The sequence below is a fragment of the Populus alba genome, chromosome 6 (genome assembly GCF_005239225.2).
Source record: "Populus alba chromosome 6, ASM523922v2, whole genome shotgun sequence".
Classification (NCBI taxonomy): domain Eukaryota; kingdom Viridiplantae; phylum Streptophyta; class Magnoliopsida; order Malpighiales; family Salicaceae; genus Populus; species Populus alba.
Genome location: NC_133289.1, coordinates 21858770 through 21883977, shown reverse-complemented (window position 1 = coordinate 21883977; position 25208 = coordinate 21858770). Strand labels below are relative to the sequence as shown.

Genomic DNA, 25208 nt, shown 5'->3' with positions numbered 1-25208 from the left:
TTATGATGGTAGGCAAGCTTGGGTGGCACTTTGCTGTTTTTTTTCTTTTTTCCTTTGGGTTTTTTTATGAACACTCTAGAAAAAAAAAACATGATATTCATTTACTTTTAATTTTTGATATGTTTTTTAAATATTATTTTAAGTCTATATTTGAGTTTTAATACAAAAAAAATTGCTATTATGTATTTATTTGAAAATAATAATATTATTGACAAATTATTCATGAAAATTTAATTAAAATCGGAGTTTTATTATTAAAAAATTTAAATTTATTTTGAACATTATTTTATTATATTTATTTATTTAATCATAGTTTTAAAATTTAACTCAACCTACCCAGAACTAGAACCAAATCAGGTTTACAAAAAAAATAAAAGAAGGCAAAAACTCAAGTAACCCGATTAAAAACCAAGTTGTAACTCGTTGATTTTTTTTTTTTTTTTTTTGCAAAAACATCATTTTGTTTTATAAAAAAAAAATAAGGGTCAACCCGAGATGACTCAGTAACCTAATCAAAACCCGTTATCCAAGTCTTGGGTCAGGTCAACCACCAAGTTAAGTTTAAAAACTATACTTTTAATTATACAAAATAAAATATAAATATATTACTTTAATTTTTTTAGTTTACTTAACGATCATAAAATATTTTTTTTAGTATAATCAATTGAGAAACAAGATGTTTGCTGAGATAAATAAAAGATGTGTTCACAGAAAAATTTATCTTTATGAAATAACATCTTAAAAGTAAAATAATATATATATATATATATATTATTTTATGTTAAATAATAAATAATAGCCGGTGTGATGAATTCCAAAATAAATATTCAAAACCTATTTTTTTTATAAATATCTAAATTTTTTATATCATGAAGCAATAATATATACATTGATACCCACCCATTGCCATCCCCGGTAACAAATTTAGCCAACGAAGTCACCTGAAAATTCAGCTGACATTTTGGGATGTGGCGGTGTAAAAAGAAATCGTATGAACAATCTGCTTGCTAGACCTGGCATTCTCGAGTTAATCAAATCACTAGTGGAATGTAAATGCTTGCTTTTTCATTAACTCTGGAGCCCAACATAAAAGGTGAGATCAACATTTAATTATTTACAACCTCCATATCTGCGATGACTACTTCAAAGGCCAAAGGTGCGACAGAGGGTATAGTCACATGGACATCATCATCAAAGCCATGCACTCACTGTTCGTCTCATTACAGTGTCAGCAGCTAAACTGGCTTCTGATAACCATCAGTTAACATGACAAGCTCCATCCAGCCTCGATGCTGGACCTGAGAAAAACTCTGCAAAAAAGCTACACATGCCACTTGACTTCAAGATCATACTCTTTGTCTGTTAGAAGAAGAGCGAGTGATTTGAGGTGATTCTGAATAATTGTCAGGTTCGTCTTCTTCATCAGAAGATAGAAGGGACGACCCCATCCAAGTCTTGAAACCTTCATTAACACGTCCTTCTAGATCTGGAGTGACCACCATGGTGTTGGCTTCCAACATTTCCAGACCCAGGTTTCGACCACCAAAATCACTCTCGTCAAGAATCAGAGCAGCTTTCCTTCTTAAAAAGATGGCAGTTGCTGCATATAAAATGACTAGCCCCCATGTTGCAATCTCATAGCACCAAAACAAAGGCAATGAGCAACTGCTCCCCAGTGTCAGGAGGCTTGAACCAAGAAACAGTGCAAGGAGACCAAAGATAATGGCAAAGACACTATTCAAAATGGACAGACATCGCACCCCACCTATATGTCAAAAACAGTTAAAAGATACTCATCGATCAAATAATTGGGCAACACCTCTATGGAACACACAGAAAAGCAATATCATGAATATGCTGAAAGGGCAGGCCTTAAATAGTTAATCTTTGTTTCACTTTCCAGCAATATCATGGGAATTAGTTCAGCAAATTGAAGAGAGAGAAAAAAGGGTTTACAGCCAGAATTGGCTTCCAGCAAGCAATTTGCAGAGCCAATCATCCATGATCAAGTCTGTTCAAGAATACTAGAAGTCAAAAGAAGGCCATCCCATTCTGATTAATCTAGAGGATTAAAGTAATTAACGAGTCCATTGTTCCATTTATCATTTTGCTAGGAAACTGCAGTAAGCTTCTTGTTAATTTCATAGCTATGTAGCAAGCATTAAGCAACAAATGATTTGCTAAGAAGTCCTTATTTTATCAATTTCAACAGCAGTCTGTCAACCCATTGATTCTTCAGTTTCTAACTTCATCAATATTTCGGATTGCACAAATCAGTGTTAATGTCATTCAGCTGCCTCCACTTTACTTCTTGATCTCTTGTTGGGAAAAAGGTTTAGGGGAGTGAAATCATTTGCATCTCATAAATCTCTAAGTACTGGCTAAAAAGAAAATGAGGCGATTTGTGGTGCATTACAATTTTTAAAATAAAACATTTTGATTGCATCAAACTTGGTATCTGCTCATGCAGGTTCCAGACCTAATATACAATGGGGAAAGGAGTTAGCAGGTCTGCTGGTGTCTTGATCTGACTTAATAGAGCATTGTCACTACACTTGTCATAAAAACAAATGCCCGGGAACCCATTAAACCTCAAGGCACCCATTGAAAAGGACACCTAGTAGAAATTAAAAAAAAAAAAAAAAAAACCATAAGGGTTCACTGATCCAAAAATGTACTCATGCATGAATCATCCATCACCAAAGCCTTATTGTAGATACTTCTAAAAACTAATCACCCATTTTATTGCCCATCTCCTTAGCAACCCAATGCTGCATGAATCAGAACTTTAAAGGCATAGTGAAGCCACTTAGGAAAGCAAAACCAGTATATCATATGATATTAGCAATTCAGGTGTTATTCTGGCAAAACTTACTAATCCCTCCCTTTCTTACTGTGCCTCTCATAGAGCATGTTTTGCCTTTTGTCGTCAGCATTATTGGTAAGTTTGAGAGAACAATCATCAACCAAACATGAGTTACACTATTCAGAACAATAGCAGCAACCAACACTTGAAGCACCAATAAATAAAAAAAAATACTAAATCACGTGTAAAGAATTATTTGCTTCCTTCTTTTAAGTACAATCCTAAAACCTAAATCGCCAAACTAAGCCCTATAAATAATTACAATGGCATTTTTATACACTGAAAAGACTCTTAATGGGAAGACCACAGACCTTGCAAATATTTAGACTACATCACTGGGGCAAGAAAATTAGAACATACCCCTTTTTGAAGCACAGTAATTATTTTCAACCACCTTTAAGCATCCATGTCTTGCTGGAGCAGAATAAGCAACATCCATCCCTGCATCATGAATAAAACCATGAGATTCTGGATAACTGAGAAAACAAGAAACAAACTACCTGCCAACCCAACCTCAAATATCCTACCCTTAATGCCAAGACAAAAGACCCCCACACTCATTCCCCTAGTCACACACAATAGGAGTATTTATACAATCAAGATGTTATCCACATGCCCATCTCTATTTCAATATTTCGGTCCTGAATAAAAGTTCCATATTCCATGCTTCTTTCTATTAGATAATTACATCAAGCAATCTATCTCCAAGACTGACCATGTCAAGTTTACATTTAAATCCACTGTACCTCTAAACTCAAAAAACACAAAACAAAATGCCAGAAACTTTTAAGTCCAAAAAGCAATTTACCATATCACTTTACGCAAATGGCCATACTCTGAAATGAGACTCTCATCATTTCCTTTTCAATGCTCAATACATTTTCTTAAACACAAACTTTTAAGTATCAAAATGCAAGAAAGGGCAATATACAATAAGCCATTATCATTATCTAATATAAAAATTCAAACATGCTCTTTCCCATTTTTCCAAAAAAAAAAAAAAACACAAAACCCTAAAAGCTAACCCAAATACCAAATTGTTATTTCATTTAGCAATTAAAGAACAGTTGCATTTTATTCCATAAATGGAAACCAATCCTCATGAACAACCAAGTCCCATTAAAACACACAATTAATAACACCTCCATTACCCAAAAATGGAAACAAAATCTACTAAACCCCTCAAATAAAAAATCCTTACCTGCAACAAGATAGGCAAGCGAAGCCAGGAAAACAATCATTGACGGAACAAAAACAACCATCCAATAATAATCAACAGTCTCCTGATCCGTTAAATAAAAGGCACCAGGAAACAAATCCGAATCCCCGCCATTTTTTATCGGCAATGGCTGTAATCTGATACCGTTACAAAACGGTCTCTTCCCATTATCACCAGGAAACACGATTTTTAAACTCACGGTCGTCGAAACAAAAATCACTAAGCAAATAGTTCCCACTGTAGAAATCCATAACGGTCGCTGTAATTTCACCCATGCTCTGTCTTCTTCGCGAAGAGATTCGTATTCGTGTTTCGGCATGAAAGCTTGCCGTAATGCGTCGCTGATTAAAGCCATTTCGGATCGGTGACGTTTAGGGTTTGTGGAGTGAATAGAAACAAAAAGCAAGCATGTGATTTGGATTTTGTGGGGTTTGTTATTTTAATTAGGAACTAATTGAGGTCAGTTGCGTAAAAATGACGTTAATTTTAAGGGATTCGACGGTGAGAATAGTGCCTGATTCGTGGAGATCACGGTGGCATTACGGTTGTAGTGTGCGGTTGCTTTAGTTATTTTTTTATTTGTTTACAGGTGTTGCGGGTTTTGGCGGGGTTTCGCGCGCGGTGGCGCGTATGATTTCTAAAAACTGGAGGATTCGAGATTTCTTGTATTTGTATACAAGGCCGCAAGAAGTAAGAAAGGGCACCGTCAGGATTTTTAAGATCTTTGTTTAATGCTTTTTTTAGATGTGGTTTCTTTAAATGTTTGTTCGTCACTAATGTGTATCTCGAAAAAAAATCTTTGTGCTATTGATTTTTTTTATCATTTTAGGACAATATGTTGTAATTATTAAACATTTATATTTATATTTTAACAACATTTTGACAAAAATAATGAATTTCTTCAACAATTATAACAAAAAACAAATGATTAAGCAATATTAAATATTGAATAACCACATACTTAAATCAAGTTAATATCACTATCTATTATTTTTACATTATAAATTATAGATATTAGACTTAATTTGGAATTCTGATATTATATATATGCACACGCAATCAATTTAACTTTTTTATTTATTTTTTTAAATAAAAATTCTCTCATCTCTCAACCAATGACTAGAAATAAAAAAAAGTGGAGTGTTGGACCAAAATCAAAATTTTAAAAACCAAAGCGCCTAAAAAATAAAAATTGAAAAGTATAGGGATCAAAGTGGATTATTTTCACAAAATTTGAAGTTACCACCTATTTTCCCATCATGGTCCTCCATCTTTCGATCATACCTTTTTTTAACAAATTAGAGCTAATTGGTTATCTATTTGGCCACAAAAAAACTTAGTCAAGGAGAAAAAAAACTTTAATGATCAAAATAAATAAAAAAATCTCCTCAACAATCCACACAATAAATTATAAGAGGATATAAGTGCATTTGGCCACAATATCCTTACCATGTTTTTTAGTGTTTTCGATAATATTTCAGCCCATTTCCTATCCCTTTACAGTACCTTGTTTCAATTTTTCATGACAATAAAAATATAATAATAATAATTACATTTGATACGATGAACATAACATTTGATACAAAACAAGATAGGTGGGATTAAATTGAACAAGACATCACAAGTTGATATCCTATCTCCTGTTTAATGCACATTAAACTCGACGAGAAAGTATAAAGATATTATTGTTTTTTATGTTTTTACAAAAGTACTTGTCAAAAACAATTATTTTCTTTGTTTTTAAATAATTATTTAATTTTATCCGTTATTACAATATCAAAAAGACATTTAGCTAGAAATCTGGGCCGTATAACAAACGGGTTCCAAGGAAGTGTTTGGTACATCCAAGCTTCAGAATGTCATCGACTCCATTGGAGACCCAGATGAATAGCGTCTTCCATAGAAAGAGATGGAAGCTCCCAATAAGTTACCAATGCCCAAAAGAGAGGCATGTTTCCAGATTGTATAGAGAGCAATCGATCCCATTGAATTCTATCTACACATCACCAAATCTTGTGGCAACAAAATCACAGCATCTCAGATGATTTTGTTTCCAAGTGGCAATATGCTCCTAAGCAGGGAGCGAAAGAAATGCCATACAAACTAAAATTTGGATTAAGTTGTTTACTCGAAACCATTATCACTCTTTCAATTCTACTTCAAGCTCTGAGCTCAATTTTACAGTATAGCATCGCCATTCTTTCTATTCCATGCACGGCTCAGAGGAGGCAGAGCTGAAGAAAAATCAACATAAAATAGAAGAACACTCTCGAGACGGCCTTGAAGATCAAATCCCACACCAGACGCTACCTTTCACTTTACTTCCACTAGATGGAATCGGTGCCTCACTACAGTAAACAGGTTCTGAGGCAAACCAGAGAGAGCTAGCTAGACATATTTCCTCGAAGCACTACCCTTATCCCATTTGAAATTCTTTCTTCACTCAACTTGATTTACTAATATTGGCCAAATTCAACAGGTTAACAACACCCCTCTTCGGAAAAACTCAAAGATTAATAGCAAAATGTAGAATGGGAACCGTGAGTAGAACCTTGACACCCTAAGAATACAAAGCACTTTATTATTTAATAATTTCATATGCAAGCATGGACAGAAAACAAAAAAACAACATGTGGATTCAGATGCTTTCTACAAGTTGCATAAAAGAAAAGGACACGGCCCAGTCATTCACTAGTTGGATCTCTATTGCGGAGTCTATAGACAATGCGCCCTCTGCTCGAATCATAACGACTCACTTCAACCTTGACTCTATCTCCTGGCAAAATCCGTACAAAGTTCTTGCGTATCTTACCAGAAATATAACCAATAATCAAATCTTTATTGTCTAGGAGGACCCGAAACATTCCATTAGGTAGTGATTCGGTGACAGAGCCTTCGTGGGTCCATTTCTGCTCTCCAGTTGGATTGGCCTTTGCACTGGTAGAAACAGGAAACCTTGAAGAAGTCGTAGATGTTGTTGTAGCAACAAGGCCAAAGGAGTGTGTCGTTCTGGTGAGTGATTGGCCAAAGAAGACTGTTGTTGGAGAAAGATTTGTGGGTTTCGTTGAGAACCCAGTTGCTGTTAGAACATGAATTTGAGTTGCTGTTGCTGATGCTGTTGAAGTCATTTTTTGAGGGGACAGGACAGAATATCCGGGGAAAATTTGAGAGTGAGAAAAAGCCTAACCCTAGAAGAGATAAGGCAGTGTTTGTGATAGAAAGAAAGAGACTCTGCTATCATTTGGAGATGATAAGGAAGCCGAGAGGAAAGAGGAGGGACCCTGCGAGGCTGCGACCGTGATCCTGTTGGGCCCAAGCTGCTGGAACATAAGGCTTGGGCTTATATATATATATATATAAGAAATGGAACTTAGTGATAAATTATCAATTTATAACAATTTAACAATTCAGTGCCAAAAACTTTTTCATTGTATTTATGATTAATTGCATATGGATCACCCAATAAATTATGAATTACTAATGTTTCATAAATTAAAATATTTATATGCTGAAAGCTAAAAAAATAATAAATAAAATCACAATGAGATTTTCAATTTATTTAGAATGATCATATATAATAAAATTAACGATATAAGATGAAAAACTTCATTATGCTAAGGAAATAGTTAATGATATCTTATAAGTTATTTAATAGATCTATTTGAAAAAAAAATAAAAATAAAAAAAAAGAGAAAATAAAATTTATGACCTATAAAAAATAATAAAAATATCTATAACTAGAATTTTTTTTATTATTATTTTTTCATATGAATATGAAGAATAACTAATAGAATATTACTAGTTATTTACTTAAACACCGTAATAATACTTGATTGAGATTCTTTTATATTCATTTCTATTTTATTAATTTTATGTAAATTACTAAATTCAAATTGAATGGGCATGATTTTAAAATATAATAAGACTTAGCTATATATTATTTATTTTCTTTGATATAATTTAAATAATTGAATTTAAAATCAACGAAAAGATTTGGAACAGGGTCTATCATAAAAGAAAACGGGAATATTTAAATTTGAAATTGAGAGACTTAACATCGAGGGAAGATTGTGTACAATTTTAAAAGGTTGAGGATGACATTGGAGAAAAATCAAATAGAAACCTATACACATTGTTTTTAAACCCGGACCGGCCCGGCGGGTCGACCCGGGCATGGAACCGGTCCGGGTGGAGGCCAAAACCTACAAACAAACGACTTGCCTTAATTTTTCTTGGAATCCAGACACATGAAGTCAGCAACAGCATGGTCTAGAGCAATTCAAATCTTCATCGTTGACTAAAAAAAATGAATTATTAGATCGGTAGGAAAAGGAAAACCGGTTATACGATCAGCCACTATTTGACGGAAAGCTCTGCTCTCATTGGTTTTCTTCTCCCATGGATTCTCACTCAAATTCTATGCCAAAACCCATTTTCAGCACTCAAATATTAGCATAAACTGCCTGGAAAGTGGACACTTGCATAATCCGTGTCTAATACCAAGAAATCTTGCATTTCAAAGACCTGGGTTTATTTCACAACGTGGATCGTTTTTGAAAATCGAAGACTGCTAGATGTTCTGGTGAGTCGCATATATATAATATATCATGTGATTATGGCTTCCTTAGATCCCTGTTAATTACTAGTTTTTCAATAAATTATAAAATGTAAGGCTTTTCTATATACTTCATCATAATGAAATCTGTGTTGCAGGTATGGAGCAATATATTATTAATTAAATCTGATATAACTTCATCAGTCCCAATAAAACCCCCACAATTTGCCACCATGAAGAGTGCCTTCAAAGATGGAAGCAGAGGAGAATGGTGCATATGCATCCATCTGGCTGGATAATGATGGCATTTGCTACCTGGGAAAAAGACCTTCTGGTGCCTGCCTTCGACGGAATTTTGAGCGGGTGCACCGCTAAGTGAGTTCTGACGCTATCAGAGGAGCTGCTAAGGGAGGGTAAACTCCACGGAATAAAGGTAAAAAAGTGACTGTAGAGGAAGGAAGGAAGGCTGATGAGATCATGATGCTCATTGGCAGCGCATGGAGAACTTGTTCACCCTGTGTAGCAGTGGTAAAAAACATCTATGCAATATACTAAGCATCCCTCAAACCGAGATTTACGTGGAAGCGTGATGCTAGGTTGATATTGAGCCATCATCTTCTACAATTGATCGAGTTTTTAGTTGTTTCTCTTCGATTCATAGCAGAAAACCAGGACACTTCCAAGTTTCAACTAAATCAATACGATGCCCTTCATCGTGGGAGGCTCTTTAGCCATGGTAAGAGTATATATGTACGCGCATGGATGTTTTCTTGTTGCTGTGTTTGATTTTCTCATGGCCAAAACGCTGGCGTATCTGCTGCACCATAAATCTGCCGTGGTGCTTTAAGGATTTGCAGGTTCCATGTGGCTACGAGAGCTAGATTCAGAGGAAAACTTTGGTACAGCAGCTGTACTGGGTTTTCTCCCTCTTATTTTTCCACCAGAAATATCCAAGTGCACTGCATTTGTGCATCCTGCAAGCCATTTTCCTAAGATTTATATCTTGGCTCGAACCTTATCATCTTATACTGGAGGACATGAAATCAGGCCCCCCCTGCGGTCCCAGTGCTGGTCCCTCAACTCCATTATTATTTTTTCTTTCTTTGGTGCTGCAAAGTGGGACTTCAAGCACAAAAAGATATATATATCAAATTAAGTTATTATACAAATTTCCAAATTCCACCTTTTTTATTCTATTCAATAAAAAATTAAGTATAAGATAATATGAATTTGCGTAAGTTTTAAGTTTAAAGAACTTTTAATTTGACGAAGTGTATTTGTGAATGATATGAATTATATTTTAAAATTTTATCTAATGACTTAAACTAATAAGTTAGATAATTCTTTAACACTGTTCAATTATTGTTTTTTTTTCATAGCTTAATATTGAATCGATTTATTTTATATATATTAGTTAAACCTTTTTTTTTATATTCAAAGAAATCAATTTAAATAACTAATTCAATACTCGCTATATAAGCTCGTGGATCCAACATAGGAAATTCAAAAAATACAATTTACAGTCAGCTAATATCCTTAATCCATTTGTTTTTAATAACAAAGATTTTCACTTTCAAATCCAAGGTAATCTTCGTGCAAGGCATATAAAAAGGAGAAACGATTCTAAATTTCTAACCCTACCTTTTCTTTGCCGAAAGAAAGAATGACCTGACTAGTCACCAACTTGTTAGGGGCACTATTGTCTGTGCATGTCTACAAAATTGTTGGAACACTTCCGTATGGCATCTAATCAAGGGCATGATGTTCATGGAACCTTAAAAGGTAGTACTGATGAATCAGAGAAACAGACAGGTTGCATCAACATGTGGTGGACGGTACTGGACACCTGTGCCTGAAACCCCATGAGTGGAGCTTATCTAGTCATGGTCCTCGAATTTGTAGTATAGTTCTTATCTAAGCCATTGCTTTGCAAAAAGTGATATGCTTCTTTGCATAGTTGTTTTACCATAACGGTTTAAGATCTGGGTTTTAAGTTTTGATCGGTTACCAGCTCAATCGGATCAATTTATTTTTTAAATTAAAATAATATCATTTTAGGTAGAAAAAAAACACAAATATCAACAGGTTGCAAACAAGTTTTGATTGGATCAGTTGAGTCACCAAGTTAGCCGGATCAATTCGTTTTTTAAATCAAAATGACACGTTTTAGGTAAAATAAAAAAAAAACAAATGTCAACAAGTTGCAAACGGGTTTTAACCAGGTCATATAGGGGTTTTTTTTATCCTATTTTATTTTCAACCCTACCTGATTCTAGTTTAGAGTTGATTGAGTTCTAAATTAACCCGCTAGACCAGACTGGATTTCAAGACTATACTTATTTGTCTTCTTCTCCTTCTCTCGAGGACTAGAAGATGCCATTGTCATGGTAGGCTATTCTTCAACCGGGTTTCATGGCTTGAAACTTTCTTATCCATTGAGATTGCAAAGCTTTCTGCTTCGAGACAAGAGACCTTTGGTCCTTTTTTTCTTTCTTTTTCTTCTTTATCAGAAAACGATGAAAGACTTTATTTCACTTTCAGCATTTTTAAAAGTCTTAATTTTATGATTTGAATTATTTCGAGATTCTAGGATTAAATTCTAAATAAAATTAATCTTTAAAAGTAATATAAAAATAAATTAGATATAAAGTTATTTGATTTTACAATTTCAAATAATAAAAATTTAATTTTAAAATACTCATCTATCTATATATTTTTAAAAATATATATTTGAAGAAAATAAGATGAAAGTAGCAAGAGTGATATAGAAATCAAGATGAATTGAATTTTTATTTTTTAAATATGTGAATTCAATTTATTTATCAATTAAAAATAAAAACTTTATTTCAAACAGCATGTTTGTTTTTTAAAAATTTCCTTTTATTTTTATTCAAGAGCATGTTTTTTATATGCACTCTCCATAAAGAACTAGGAAATAAAAACAAATAAAAACATATGTAAAAATAAATGTTATTACTTAATAGGAAATAAATGTTAAAAATAAATATTTTTTTATACAGGTCTAGTAGTGTTTGAGAGTATGGTTACAGTTATTTTTTAAAGTATTTTTTATTCGAAAATATATCAAAATAATTTTTTTAAAAAAAATTTTTAAAAATTATTTTTGATATTAGCATATCAAAATGCTCTAAAAACATAAAAAAAATTAATTTAAAGTAAAAAAAATAAAATTTATTTTTTTAAAAAAATACTTTTAAAATATAAAAACGAATATAACATGTGAATAAGCTACTTAATACTTGACTGGAAAAAAAATATAATCAAGAACGCATGAATAATAACAGTAATAATAATACACATAGTTTCCCTGTAAAATATTTGGTGTTAGGCTAGGTTATTCAGGTGAAAAAAGGATGGGATTTGTATATTTAATAATGGGTTAGATTTTGAAAAATAAATCAAGTCAAATCAAATCATTCAATTTCTTATTGAAACTTTTAAATCTTATCCCATTTCTCTACATAGGGTTAACAAATCTTTTAAACATTATCATAAAATAAACTTCTTTTTTTTTGTCTTAAAATGCTACCTTTAATCAAGTTGTCGTTTAACAGCAGGTAAAGAGCAACGGTTGCCCGTAGAAATCACCGCATAAACGATACAAACCGTTGGATTGCAAATGGTCGGCTGATCAGCAGTGAACTAAATGGTAAGGTACATTTTAGCCCTTAATATATTAAGAATATTCCATTTTAGTCTCCATCGTATGATAATTCTTATATTAACCATATAATTTGTAATAATTTTAAATTCTACTTTGCTGTTGAATAATTGTACTATGGTTGTATTTATTTTTTCAGTCCAACCATACTTTTAAAAAATTTAAAATTTTTTACGTCAAATTAATTTATCTAATGTTTTTTTTATCATTTTGATGTACTAGTATCAAAAATAAAATTTTGAAAATAATAAAAAATATTATTTTAAATTATTTACCAGCAGAAAAAATATTTTACAAACAGTCTCTAACACAATTCCAAATACATTCAAAATGGCTATCTGATCGAACTAGAAATATTTAATGGTTAGTTATTGGTACTATAAAATGAAAGGTGTCTAGATTAATACTCTTTGTTGTAGCTAATTTTAGAAATTATTATGAATTGAGCTAAAACACACATGATTTTTGATATAATTGAGTATATTTAAAAACCACTATAAAAATTAAAAAATCCAATGTAGTTATGGACTAGCAAATTTTTGGATTAGGTTGAACTGAATTTACTTTAATATTATTCAAATTCCTTCTAATCTCAACTAAAAAAATGACAATTTCACCGATAAGATTTATTGAATAACTAGTGTCATCTAATCTAGGTTGATTAATTTTTTTATTTGGACTGACTAAACTGCAAATGGAAAAAATTCAATTCAGTTTAACCAAATTTAATTATCCGATAAAGTGTGAAATTCACTTAACTCATTAATGATTTATATTTTATTTTTTTAATATATGTAACATAAAAAAAACCTAGATAGCTTTTTATTTAGTTTCTAGTCCTATAACGGCTAGTGCTATTGTCTATTGTATCAAATTAATTTTTCTTCTTCTACACAATCATAATCCTAGAGGCTATTTATTTTTATGTTGAAACATTTTATTGTATTGTATATATTTTTATGGTATTTTAATTTTAAACTTGGATGTAATGTATGGGTTTGAATCTTGACTTTATACATGTAATTCACACTTTGACTATTTCATGGATTTATTATTGATCTATTTGTATTTATTTTTTAGTTTAACACTTACAATGTGATTTCTTTTAGAGTTTTGAAATAATAACAGAACAATAATAAAAAAGTTGAATATTCTAAGATGAATAATAATAATTCATGATTAATTGGATATTGTAATAAAGAACCTCCTCTATTTAACCTGATTTGATAGAGTTGAAGATATTGTATATGAATATTTTTAAATACAAATTAAGAAAAAGTATATTAAAATCTGGATGTGAATATACTTATCAATATCCCTGTTTTTCAATTTGAAGATTTTGTATATAATTATCACATATATAATAGGAAATATAGAAATAGAAAGAGATAAATAAGAAAAATATGAAAAATGCATTTATTTTACATCTAGGAGTAACATTAAATTTCTTTTTAAACCAATAGGACTAAAAATAGGAAATCTAGAAACAGAATCCGAAGTGGAACGTTATAAAATCTACCAGGGTCATAATGTAGTTTACCCTCAACTAAATTATGGCACAACTTCCCACGCGTGTCATCATCTTAATGGTCCACCATTTTCAAATAATCCAACTGAAATACTCGAATAACAAAATTTAAATAATAAATTCGCTTCTTAAAAAGGAAAGTAAAAAAAAAAAAAAAAAAACTATGGGAAATAAAAGAGAAACTATTTTGATTTGTGCTTCTGCTAGAGAGAGAGAGAGAGAGACTTCTGAGAGAGAAAGGGAAAAGCGAACGTTAGTGCGGTAGTTTCTAACCGGAGTTTAGGAGCCGGAACTGAGTGCGATCTCGCCGGGAAATTGGTGTCCGGTGGTAAAAATTTAGGATCTGATTACATTATTGATTGAATTTCGAGAAGAAAAATAAAGCAGAGATGGTGAATTCTATGGTGGAAAGAGCCACGAGCGACATGCTGATCGGGCCTGATTGGGCTATGAATATCGAGATCTGTGATATGTGCAATCGCGACCCTACGTATGCGCCGCTGCACTTGATTCTTCTCTCTTGATTTCGTGTTTAAGCTTTTTTTCATATATAATTTTGTAACTCATTACTTTGTAATTTAAATTGATTTGTTTTTTAATTTGTAAATGTTTTGGATAAACTTCTTTCTTAATAATTTGATCGAACAGTTGATTCTGATTAGCTGAGGAGAAAATTTCAATATTCTGAACCGTGTTATATTCTCGTGGCTAGTTATTTTTTTTCTTTTATTTGCATTTTGAATAAATTATAAAGCTTGCTTCTTGTCGATCTAAAGACTGGGAACTTTTTTAGATTGCTTAGGTTTTGAAGTTTTTGGTTTGATTTGGATTACCAGGCAAGCGAAGGATGTTATCAAAGGAATAAAGAAGAAACTTGGTAGCAGGAATTCAAAAGTTCAACTACTTGCCCTAACAGTAAGCTTGGCATCTCTTGGTTTCGTTTTTAACTGGATGAATATATCTGTTTACTTTATTCAGTTTATGTGATACGAGTGCAATATAGTTTTCAGTATGCTTGTTACATTAGGGTTCTATTTACTTTTTTTTTTTATCTTTTTTCTAAAAGGTAAATTGAATCAGTGTTAGGCTTTATTAGGAGAGTGTCGTGTGTATAAGAGAATGAGCAAGTAGGTGAGCGGAATACTTGGCACAAATTGGCCAATATCTTAAGTAGAGTATTATGGTGTGTTTGATTGAGGTAGAAAGGGGAGATCTGATTGTGTTAGGCGAATTTGGGTTTGGTCCGAGATCCTTTTTTTCTTTTGCCTCGATATGGTATTGGAAAACGAAGTCAAATTAGTTTGTACTGTAACTCTCTTTTTGAGAGAGTGATGGTATGATTAGGTGTAGAAGGTAGTAAATTTGTTGGGGATGCTGTTAATTTAGTATTAATTGTATCACCAGCTTTCTCAGTGCAACATTGTCACTCTTCTGGTCATTTTTTAACAACCCTGTTTCCAGAGAACTAAGTTTGTTTCAATTTTGGTCTGGGCGCTTCTAGCTGTTAGAGACAATCATAAAGAACTGTGGGGACATTGTACATATGCATGTGGCAGAGAAAGATCTTCTTCATGAGATGGTCAAAATAGCTAAGAAAAAGGTGAGTGTTTCTGTACATATCTTGTATTTGTGTCTTCTTCTTTTTTGTAAAAATTGTTCATAGTGTGTTATGCTTAATTGTAGCAGCCTGACTTTCATGTCAAAGAGAAGATATTGATTCTGGTAGATACTTGGCAAGAAGCTTTTGGTGGTCCAAGGGCAAGATATCCACAATATTATGCTGCATACCAAGAGTTGCTGGTGAGTTTCCTTTGATGTTCCTATGATGTGTTCCTTCAGCCACATTGATCATAGTTGGCATAGCTGAATAATTTGTGCATTTCATTATGAATCACCGAACAAGCATGGCTTTGTCATTTCATTGCCAATACTTTGTCTTACAAGCACTTCTGATCATCATAATGTGGCTGTTTTGGTTTGTATCTCTAAGTGAATTACTCTATTTCAGCGTGCTGGGGCAGTGTTCCCTCCAAGGTCTGAGATGTCCGCACCTGTATTCACACCTCCACAAACACAGCCTCTGTCATCTCATCCTCAAAATCTGCGCAGTATTGAGTATCCACAAGGAGCGGCTGAATCTTCTTCAGAGTCAGAGTTCCCAACATTGAGGTATGCCAATGACAGTTTTTATTTATTTATTTAGCAAGACATCATAAGTTGTTCATAGCTTTGGCCTTTCTTTGGCACTTCCTTTCCTTGGCATATGCTTGAAAGATGAACCCAAAACTTTTTTTATGGTGGTTGCATTATTTTTATGACATCCTGTGTTCTATGGTTGTATTCAGGGGTTATTTAAGATGTGTGTTTGTTTTAATTTTTGAACTTCCTTTCACTAGCATGACAGAAATTCAAAATGCTCGGGGTATCATGGATGTTCTAGCAGAGATGCTAAATGCATTAGACCCAGGGAACAGAGAGGTACATTTTCCAATCCTTGGGGCAGTTAAAAACTTGTGATTTATTTAATATGTCAGGCTATCTTAAAGTCAACAATTTTTTAATTTGTATTTTGAATTCATTAGTTCTTAAATGTAAAAATTGCATGTTATCAAGTGCTTAAAACTTCCTACACTCACATGTAAATTAGGTTAGTGTGAATCAAGATTCTTAATCTCATTTTCAATTCTTAAACCGGTGAGTTTTCTCCTCAATTTGCAGGGGCTTAGGCAGGAGGTTATAGTTGACCTAGTGGAACAATGTCGGACATACAAGCAAAGAGTGGTGCATCTTGTTAATTCTACTTCGTAAGTTCCATTCTCCTTTCTTCTTGTTTTGTTTGTCTATAATGTTTTCCGGTATTTTAGAAACTTCTCCTGTATTCGATTTTCATGGTGAGTGGTGTCATTTATGTGCGCGCTTGTTGATAAATGAAGTTGGTGTAGAACAACAAGAGGGAAAGATACTAAGAAGATTGAAAACCAAAAATCCACTAGGCAAAACACTTGAAATCTACAAGGAGCACTTCTTGAATCCCCAAGAACCCAAACATTTGAAATCCACAAGAGCTGGCAAAATTTCACTACATAGCTTTTCATTCATCAAAATAGCTCACCCATTTCTTAAATATGTGTGTGAGGCACACCTAAAAATTAAAGATTTGTAATTAAGATAAGGAAACAACGAAATCCTTTTTAATCTTAGATATTAATTAGCCCCATTAACAGTGGAAGTCCTAAATAGTACAAATCCTAAATAATAATTTCCAACAGTGTATTATTGTTTGGCTGGCTTCTGGCATGCTAGAGTAATGAATCTATTTTCCAAATCTAAGGAGGACATGATAACATCTAAAATTAATGGCATGATGTGACCTTTTTGTTTTGAGATAAGGTTTGCATAGGTTGTACTGTATTAATTATATCTTTATGAGCGGGGGCAATATGCTCGTCATAGTCTAGATTTGTTGCGTAGCTTGATAGTATTGTTGCTGGTTGTGACTGTTATTGTCGAACCTGCACTGGAGTGACTGACCAGTTTGCTAGATTAGTCATTTTCACAAGAGGTAGAATGAGATGAGTTAGTTCAGAATGTTGTGTGTTTGAACCCACTTCCTGTATTAAATGCATGGTGGAACTGCTGTTGACATATTTTGCTTCATAATCTGAACTTTCTTTTTCAGGGATGAATCCCTACTCTGTCAAGGATTAGCATTGAATGATGACTTGCAGCGAGTATTAGCCAGGCATGAATCCATTTCTTCAGGAACTTCTGCCCCAGGTCTGGCAGAAAAACCAAAAGCTGAATCTAGTGGAGCACTTGTAGTCATCGATGCTCCTCTAGTTGATGCTGGAGATCATAAGGACAAAAAGCCTGATGGGGGGTAAGCAGATTTATTCAACTGTTTCTTATCGATAGAAATTGACCAGATAAGTGTTGTGACTTATACATGAATTGATTGCCTAAAAAACTCTCATTCAATCATGGTGGTTGTGTGTTGATAATGTCTTGTTATCTTATTGCCATAGTTTTCTTCTTTTTTTTTCATTTCCTTTTGTTGGAACTACGTTGTCTGTTAAATCAGGCTTTTAGGATAATATGTTTGTGGTTGTCAAGTTAAGCTGTCTTGGGACTGGTTATGAATCTGGCTATATGTACTGCGCTACTTGCCTGCCAGAATTAGTAATGATTTTGAGGATATTGAATTCATGACTCAAAGAATCACTTATGGAGTCACCCATTTGTTATAACCATTTGATAGCCTTCAGATTAGTTTTGTGAAACATATCTAGTTATCAGCTCAAATAAGGTTCCAACCAACACCCGCAAGAAAAAAGATATGGCATGAAATTCTGAACTGCTCAAGTTGAAATGTTGTATGAAAATTGTTCGACTTTTGTCGAGCTATATGGCTGAAAGTTGAAGCCAAAGTTTTAAACTCGTAAAATTCTAGTATGAGATTTATATTATTTGACTGTGAGTGAATATATCTGCAGATCAACTTCAAATTCTCAAACACTAAACCAGTTGTTACTCCCTGCACCTCCTGCAACTAATGGTCCAACTACTTCAGCAGCCAATCCCAAATTGGACCTGTTGAGTGGTGATGATTATAACTCACCAAAGGCTGGAACCTCTCTGGCTCTTGTTCCTGTAGGAGAACCACAGACGTCCACACCTCTGTCACAGCAGAATGCACTTGTTCTGTTTGACATGTTTTCTGAAGGTAACAACGCTCCAAATACAGCCAATACACAGCCCACCAATCTGGCAGGATCAACCAATTCCTTGACTCCACCATTCCAACAGCAACAGAATTTTCACCTGAATGGAAATGCCCCTAATACAGGATCACCACGATATGAGCAGTCAGTATACATGCAAGGCACTGGTCCTGCCTGGAATGGACAGCTTCCCCAGCAGCAACAGCAGCCGGCCTCACCAGTTTATGGTGTGCTTCTATTTTCAAATTAACTTTTGTTCCTTTGAAATAAATTTTTTTGTTGTTGGGGCTCTTGGACTGTCTTAGTTTTGCATATTCTAGTGAATAAGGTTTCTCTTTATTACTATTGCATTGAAATTCATGAAGCTTTCACCTTGGGTTGTTGAAAGGTGCTCAAAGTAGTGGAGCACTGCCTCCACCCCCATGGGAAGCTCAGCAAGCAGACACAAGTCCAGTGGCAGGCGCTCAATACCCTCAATCAATGCAAGCTACCCAGATGGTTGGCACGCATTCACAACCACTGCCTAGTGGTATGTACGCTCATGGCCCTCAACCAGTGGGTAATGAACATGTGGGTATGTACATGCAGACTGCACCGAGCAGTCAGTTTTTTGGTATGAATCCTCAAGCAATGCAGGGAGGGCAGTACATGGGTATGTATCCACAACCAATGCAAGCTGGACCGATGGCTTCAATGTATCCTCAGCAAGTGTATGGCAACCAAATGGCTGGATATGGGTATGGACCGCAACAAGGGACACAGTACCTTGATCAGCGAATGCATGGACTGTCTGTTAGAGATGACAATGGCTTGAGAAACTCATCTTACCAGGTTCCAGCTTCTTCCTATGTGCCTTCTGGTAAGCCTTCCAAGCCAGAGGACAAGCTATTTGGAGACCTAGTAGATATTTCAAAATTCAAGCCAGGAAAATCCACTCCTGGGAGAGCTGGTAGCATGTGAAAACATGATTGGTTGCATTTTTTTTTTTTTTTTAAATTTCTTCACCATCTGGCATCTTATTTTCCATTTTTTTTTTTAAAATTTCAATATATATATATATATTTTTCTTTTTTTTTCTTTTGGTCTATTTTGGGTTCCCATATTTGTGTTTGTTTGGAAATCATGTACATTCTTTGTAGAGAGAAAAAAAGAAGAAGCTGATGCTCTCAATTAGGTTGGATTTATGATTTTGGGTTTTTTCAACTTGGACATCTTTCTGAAAGATACCTCTATTTTTTTACCCCCCCCCCCAATCAGTTCTTGATTGATCGATAATGTAAACTGATTAGGTTTATTGAATTCAAGAGTTCAGTGCTCGTGTGAATATTTCTTGCCATTTGGAAGTGTCAGTCACCAAAGGGACTGCTTTTGATTATCCAGAGGCTGGAATCAGGAATGTTGTTTCTAATGATCATCTCCCTTCATAGGATGCTTCCAGCACTTTCATTTCTGACAACTTTTCTCGCTCTCCTGATATTTGGAACAAATTTGCTACTTTCTTAACAATTATAAACAGTGATATCGTTACATGACTGAGTCTGATCTTACCTGACTGGACTGTTGGTTGGTGTCTCAATTCTTCTTCTTCTTTTTATATCAGAGTTAATTTTTTTTTTTTTTTTAAAATAAAATGATATTATTTAGTAGAAAAATTGATTTACAATGAAATCTGGCTTAGGGGGAGGGGAGTTTTATAATTATGTATAGTAGTTAAGGTGATTTATTGAAATGTTGTTTTTTAAAGTGTTTTTATGGATATATATTAAAATAAATTTATTTTTATTTTTTAAAATTTATTTTTAATATTAGCACATAATAATAATAATGAAATAATAATTTAAAACTAAAGAGCAAATCCTCAATAGTGTGGTTGCATTGTAATTGTAAACACCATCTTAGTGTATCCATGTTAATGCGATTTAATATTTGATTGGTAATGTTTTTCAATTAAAAATGTATTCAAATATTCTTTATATATATATATATATTTTTTTTTTTTGATATAAACATTTAAAAATTATCTTAAAATACTTTAAATATATGAATTTAATGTTTTTAAAATGAAAAATATTTTATAAAAATATTTTAAAAAACAAAAACAACATTAAACAAGCATTTAGTATCAAAATATCAGATACACTAAGATCGCAATCGCAAAGGTGATATGACAGAGATGCAGCGGTATTTTTTTTAAAAAATGTTTTTTAATAGATATTCAAACCACTGTTTAGGGTATTTTCTCAAAGTAAATTGTTATCGTTACAAAAAAAATATTTGATCACCTACTAATATTTTATTATGAAAATCTAATCGTTGATTTTAAATCAATGGCTTAGACCCTGTCAAATACGATAGTTCTCTTGACTAATTTATACAAACTCGTTGAATTATAAATAGTTTTTAATTGATATCTTTGAATAACAAACAAATTTGATTTTTAAACCATATGGTGCTTTGAATGACGTTGTTTTTTTTTCTTACATTCCATTTAATTTTATTAAATAATACACAAGTTGCACACAATTGCTTATAGAAATAGAAAAAAACATACATGAAAAAATAAATATAAAAACATTACAAAAACTAATCGCTATCAATGTTATGATAAAAATATCATTTTTTTTTTAATCACCAAGATATCAACTAATAATTTTTTAGAAAAAAATTGACCAACATGAGTTATCTAAAGGTTCCAAGGTTCAAATAAAATAAAATAAAATTTTAAGTTTAAATTGTAAAAATCATCAGATACGTCATTAAATAATATTCGACAGTATGTTAGTAACAATTATTTTTTAAAATATTTTTTATTTAAAAATATATTAAATTATTATTTTTATTTTAACATCAACAATCACTTTTATATAATTGTTAGAAATTTTTTTTTTAATTTTTTATATTATTTAAATGTTCGCAGGCCAAAAAGCCAAAAACAATCACTTTTAATTAATATATGCGGGATGCGTATAAGGGCGGCCGAAGCTAATGTGTTTGGTTTCGGATATAAATTTATCCCAAGGATGACCCTTTCCCTCGTTCTGCGATCACCATTGTCGTCATCTGACAATCCTCATCCGTTGATATTCTCATCAACGGTGGAGATAGTCAGATACCAAACCGCTTCAAAAAGAAAAATCTGTAAACCGCGATCCACATACCAAAAACTCCTGCTAACCTGTTCGATTATCGAATAAAATTCTCACCCTGCCTCTTCTCTCACAACTTCAACCAGGTGAGATTCTAGTTCTAATCCAGCTCTTAATAATCACGTTAATCACTTTCAATTATCTTATCATTATCCTGTTTCTTCAGCTTTATCTAACCTGTACCAATTGTTGGTAACCTGTTTGGATTCCGAGAAAACCAGAATCAAAACTCGAGAGAAAAGTTTTTATTTTTTATTTTTTTATTAATGAGTTATTAACTGATAATTTATCTCCGTTACTACGCAGGTATTGAAGCGCGATTCGGTTAATTTACTTTTGGAAGAAATCTATTTAGGTCATCAACGGCTGCTTATAAACATGCAGGTTAGCAGCCTCCGTTGATTTACTAATTTTTTTTTATTTGATTTATTTCTACGTGTGATTGGATGATAGAACTGTGTTAGGGATTTAGTGAATTGAATTATTGATATTAAGGAGAAATGCAGGCATCTAGAGCGAGGTTATTAAAGGAATACAAGGAGGTTCAGCGAGAGAAAGTAGCTGATCCGGATATTCAATTAGTTTGTGATGATTCTAACATTTTTAAATGGACTGCTCTGGTCAAGGTAAGATGTTTGGAAGTGATGAAAAGTGGTAGAATTGTGTGGTTTTATGGACTGGGTTGTGTAATTTTTGTGTATAGGGACCGTCGGAGACTCCTTTTGAGGGTGGAGTTTTTCAGCTTGCGTTTTCTGTTCCAGAACAGTATCCCTTGCAGCCTCCGCAAGTGCGGTTCTTGACGAAAATATTTCACCCAAATGTGCATTTTAAGGTATGAATTGTTTGGTATGGTAGCTTTGCTCTCTTGTTGTTTATCGATGTTTTGGCAGAGGATGGTAGTGGGGGTCTTATATCTTAAATCAATTCAATGATTTTTATTGCAATTTCTTAGTTTAATTGTTGCAATTATATCTTAAAATTGTGCATTTTAAGTTGGTGTTTGTTTTTTCATTTCCTGCAACAATTTATTTTTTAAAGCAAGTCAAACTTCAATACCAAAATCAGTTGTGACCAAATATGCTTCGAGTTATATAAACTACATCATATGTCTTTATTACCTTTGAAGTAATTATAATCCAAGTGTTATGACAAGTTGTATACACTCAGTTTATTTTGTTACATTTGGCACCCCTGATATAATCCGCAGTTTGATTCCAGCTCAACCTTCATCTGTTCAGCCTCTTTCTTTTTTTAATTCGTTTAATAGGTTGATTTAAAACAATAAGATCCATAAGAAATGACCTAACATGCATGACAACTGCTGGCAATTAGTGCTGTTGTAGAGAGCTTACAAATAGTCATCTGTTTAGACCTGAATTCTGTGGCTGCCACTGTCTAGTGGGTCTTGTTTTATGGTTTTTTGTGGACTCATTAGAAAATTTTGAAGTGACTGAAGCTGAATGTTAACAGCTCGTGATATTGGTTGGATATTTTAAAAATCAGTTTTGATGTACCACATTGCACCTGAGAATAGATCTTACTGTTGCTGATGCCATGCTGCGCGGTTATCTGGAACTATGTCTGCTAAGAAAATGAATTGGCTTGGTACAAGCTTTTGTTGATATGTGCTTTTTTTTTTTTTGAACCCAGGCTTTCTATATCTGTTTCCTTTAGAGTTTCAAGAGTTGGTCAAAAGAAATCCCACTTGAGAGTTTGTTTGAATAATAAAGAAAAGCTACTCTTTTATTTTTCCTTCTAGAAGAGAAAGCAAGAGGGAGAGGATTGGGTAGCTAGGATCCATGTTGTTATCAAGATTCTGTTGAATCTTAAATATAAACTAGAGGGTAAAAAAGCTCTCTAAATTGGAGCATCCCTTTTTCTGTACTAGAGAGATTACAAATTGTTGTTTAAAGTTTTTGGAATGCAGCACCAAAGATGGTTGTTGAGTACTGACTATGGCTTATGATTAACTTGCAGACAGGAGAAATATGCCTTGATATATTGAAGAATGCCTGGAGCCCAGCTTGGACTCTTCAGTCTGTTTGTAGGGCTATAATTGCTTTGATGGCCCACCCAGAACCTGATAGCCCTCTAAACTGTGATTCAGGTAATTTAGTTTGAACATATATATTTACTTTGACGGGTGACTAAACAACAGTAATCCATAGCAACGACTTAATAATGCTGTGATACAATGGTTTAACATGAGGGTTAAAGATGTACTTTAATGAGTAACTTCTTCCTTCAGGATAGTAACAATGAAAAGTATGATATCGAAGTAACTCCCGATGAAGGTTCTTCCAGAGATCGATGAGATCTCTGTTAGCAACTACCTCTGGGATGGTAAAAATGAAAGTAAGATAATGAGACAATTTCTTATAAAGGGTCGTAAAAGATTGGGGATATCTCTCTCAGTATCTACCTCTTTCCTCTGCCAAGTCATGCTTGTCCTAGTTTGCCATTCCCATTAGTATTGTTGCTTCCTTTGGTGGTTTGGAATTGTTACAGCTGAGAATGCAAGAATCCGAAAGGAACTGCCATTGTCAGGCTCCACTTGTTATTGGCTTTGTTTCCTTTTTTGTTAATTTAGGTTCTTATGTAGAATCGTAGAAAATTCATGCCATGAAATAATCACCACCATTGGTTTTTACAGGTCCACTTGTGGGCATCAAATAGTGTTTCTTTTTTCGAGCTTTGACAAATCGATATCCAAGTTTTGCAAATTTGATATGTGCATACTTATTGTGCATCTTCCTAACGGGTAATTACACTAGTGCAGGCAATCTTCTACGTTCTGGTGATGTTAGAGGCTATCAATCCATGGCAAGAATGTATACTAGACTTGCAGCCTCGCCAAAGAAAGGATGAATTTGTGCATTTTGATTTCTTAGTCATAAGAACACAATGTAAAAACATCTTGTTATCACTGTATGCTGAACAAATTTGATGAATGCCACGGACCTTTTGAGCTGGTACCGTATATAATTTATGTTCAATCACGAATCGAATTGAACACGAATGAGATCAAATGGACATTCGTCAATGATTTAAAAAAAAAAACTGTCATTTTTCCTGCTCTTTACTGATCTTACTAGCAACAGAAGGGTTCCAAACATATTGATCCACTGCCCTGTTTAATCTGGACCCAAGTAAAACTAAGCTCTCGGCCTATTAATCAAGAGTGGAGCTAGTGGTAATACAACTATGATTCCGAGCAGTAGTCTCAGCATAGAACCCTACTTCTCAGCTTGCAGATTTCACAGTTCATGCATCCCTTGGAACCAGGCACGTCTCTCTGTCATCCCATGATTAGAGAAGACAATTTAATCTCATCTTAATCGGAATATACAATTCAATTTCTAAATTAATGGGATTGCAGTTCATAGGAATTTCAACTAGTTATTAGAAATTATTTTCAAGCCTTAACCAAGTTACATAATTATACTAAACACATTAATCATTTAGTGTCTAATGATAGAGCTTGGAACTAA

General features: G+C 33.4%; 3 protein-coding genes across 5 annotated transcripts; 2 read left to right on the top strand and 1 right to left on the bottom strand.

Moving 5' to 3' along the window:
- Window positions 1-1043: 1043 nt before the first annotated feature.
- LOC118053500 (uncharacterized) lies at window positions 1044-4855 on the bottom strand. Its single transcript, XM_035064783.2, has 3 exons — window positions 4068-4855; window positions 3227-3307; window positions 1044-1765 (listed from the first exon to the last, which is right to left on the bottom strand). Exons 1-3 carry the CDS (start codon window positions 4438-4440, stop codon window positions 1347-1349), a joined length of 873 nt encoding a protein of 290 aa, XP_034920674.1. The 5' UTR covers window positions 4441-4855; the 3' UTR covers window positions 1044-1346.
- Window positions 4856-14004: 9149 nt separating this feature from the next.
- LOC118053502 (TOM1-like protein 9) lies at window positions 14005-19950 on the top strand. 2 transcript variants are annotated; one of them, XM_035064786.2, is made up of 10 exons: window positions 14005-14340; window positions 14687-14765; window positions 15352-15450; window positions 15537-15650; window positions 15859-16019; window positions 16247-16328; window positions 16569-16654; window positions 17530-17730; window positions 18344-18798; window positions 18960-19950. In XM_035064786.2, the coding sequence occupies exons 1-10, from the start codon at window positions 14240-14242 to the stop codon at window positions 19529-19531; spliced, it is 1950 nt and encodes a 649-aa protein (XP_034920677.1). In that variant the 5' UTR covers window positions 14005-14239; the 3' UTR covers window positions 19532-19950. The 2 variants fall into 2 exon arrangements, with proteins under 2 accessions (XP_034920677.1, XP_034920676.1); XM_035064785.2 differs by having other exon boundaries at window positions 15534-15650.
- A 1637-nt stretch (window positions 19951-21587) lies between these two features.
- LOC118053504 (protein PEROXIN-4) lies at window positions 21588-24716 on the top strand. 2 transcript variants are annotated; one of them, XM_035064788.2, is made up of 6 exons: window positions 21588-21803; window positions 22024-22101; window positions 22224-22343; window positions 22421-22549; window positions 23695-23824; window positions 24497-24716. In XM_035064788.2, exons 2-6 carry the CDS (start codon window positions 22096-22098, stop codon window positions 24583-24585), a joined length of 474 nt encoding a protein of 157 aa, XP_034920679.1. In that variant the 5' UTR covers window positions 21588-21803; window positions 22024-22095; the 3' UTR covers window positions 24586-24716. The 2 variants fall into 2 exon arrangements, with proteins under 2 accessions (XP_034920679.1, XP_034920680.1); XM_035064789.2 differs by lacking the exons at window positions 21588-21803; window positions 22024-22101 and having other exon boundaries at window positions 22218-22343.
- Window positions 24717-25208: the final 492 nt, after the last annotated feature.

Coding starts and splice junctions, on each gene's coding strand:
- LOC118053500 (XM_035064783.2), bottom strand. CDS start 4,440: ATGGCTTTAATCAGCGACGCATTACGGCAAGCTTTCATGCCGAAACAC. Junction 3,308..4,067: donor GCTTGCCTATCTTGTTGCAG/GTAAGGATTTTT, acceptor TTCATGATGCAG/GGATGGATGTTGCTTATTCT. Junction 1,766..3,226: donor TTACTGTGCTTCAAAAAGGG/GTATGTTCTAAT, acceptor TTTGACATATAG/GTGGGGTGCGATGTCTGTCC.
- LOC118053502 (XM_035064785.2), top strand. CDS start 14,240: ATGGTGAATTCTATGGTGGAAAGAGCCACGAGCGACATGCTGATCGGG. Junction 15,651..15,858: donor CTGCATACCAAGAGTTGCTG/GTGAGTTTCCTT, acceptor ACTCTATTTCAG/CGTGCTGGGGCAGTGTTCCC. Junction 17,731..18,343: donor GACAAAAAGCCTGATGGGGG/GTAAGCAGATTT, acceptor ATATATCTGCAG/ATCAACTTCAAATTCTCAAA.
- LOC118053504 (XM_035064788.2), top strand. Junction 22,344..22,420: donor AATGGACTGCTCTGGTCAAG/GTAAGATGTTTG, acceptor TTTTGTGTATAG/GGACCGTCGGAGACTCCTTT. Junction 22,550..23,694: donor ACCCAAATGTGCATTTTAAG/GTATGAATTGTT, acceptor ATTAACTTGCAG/ACAGGAGAAATATGCCTTGA.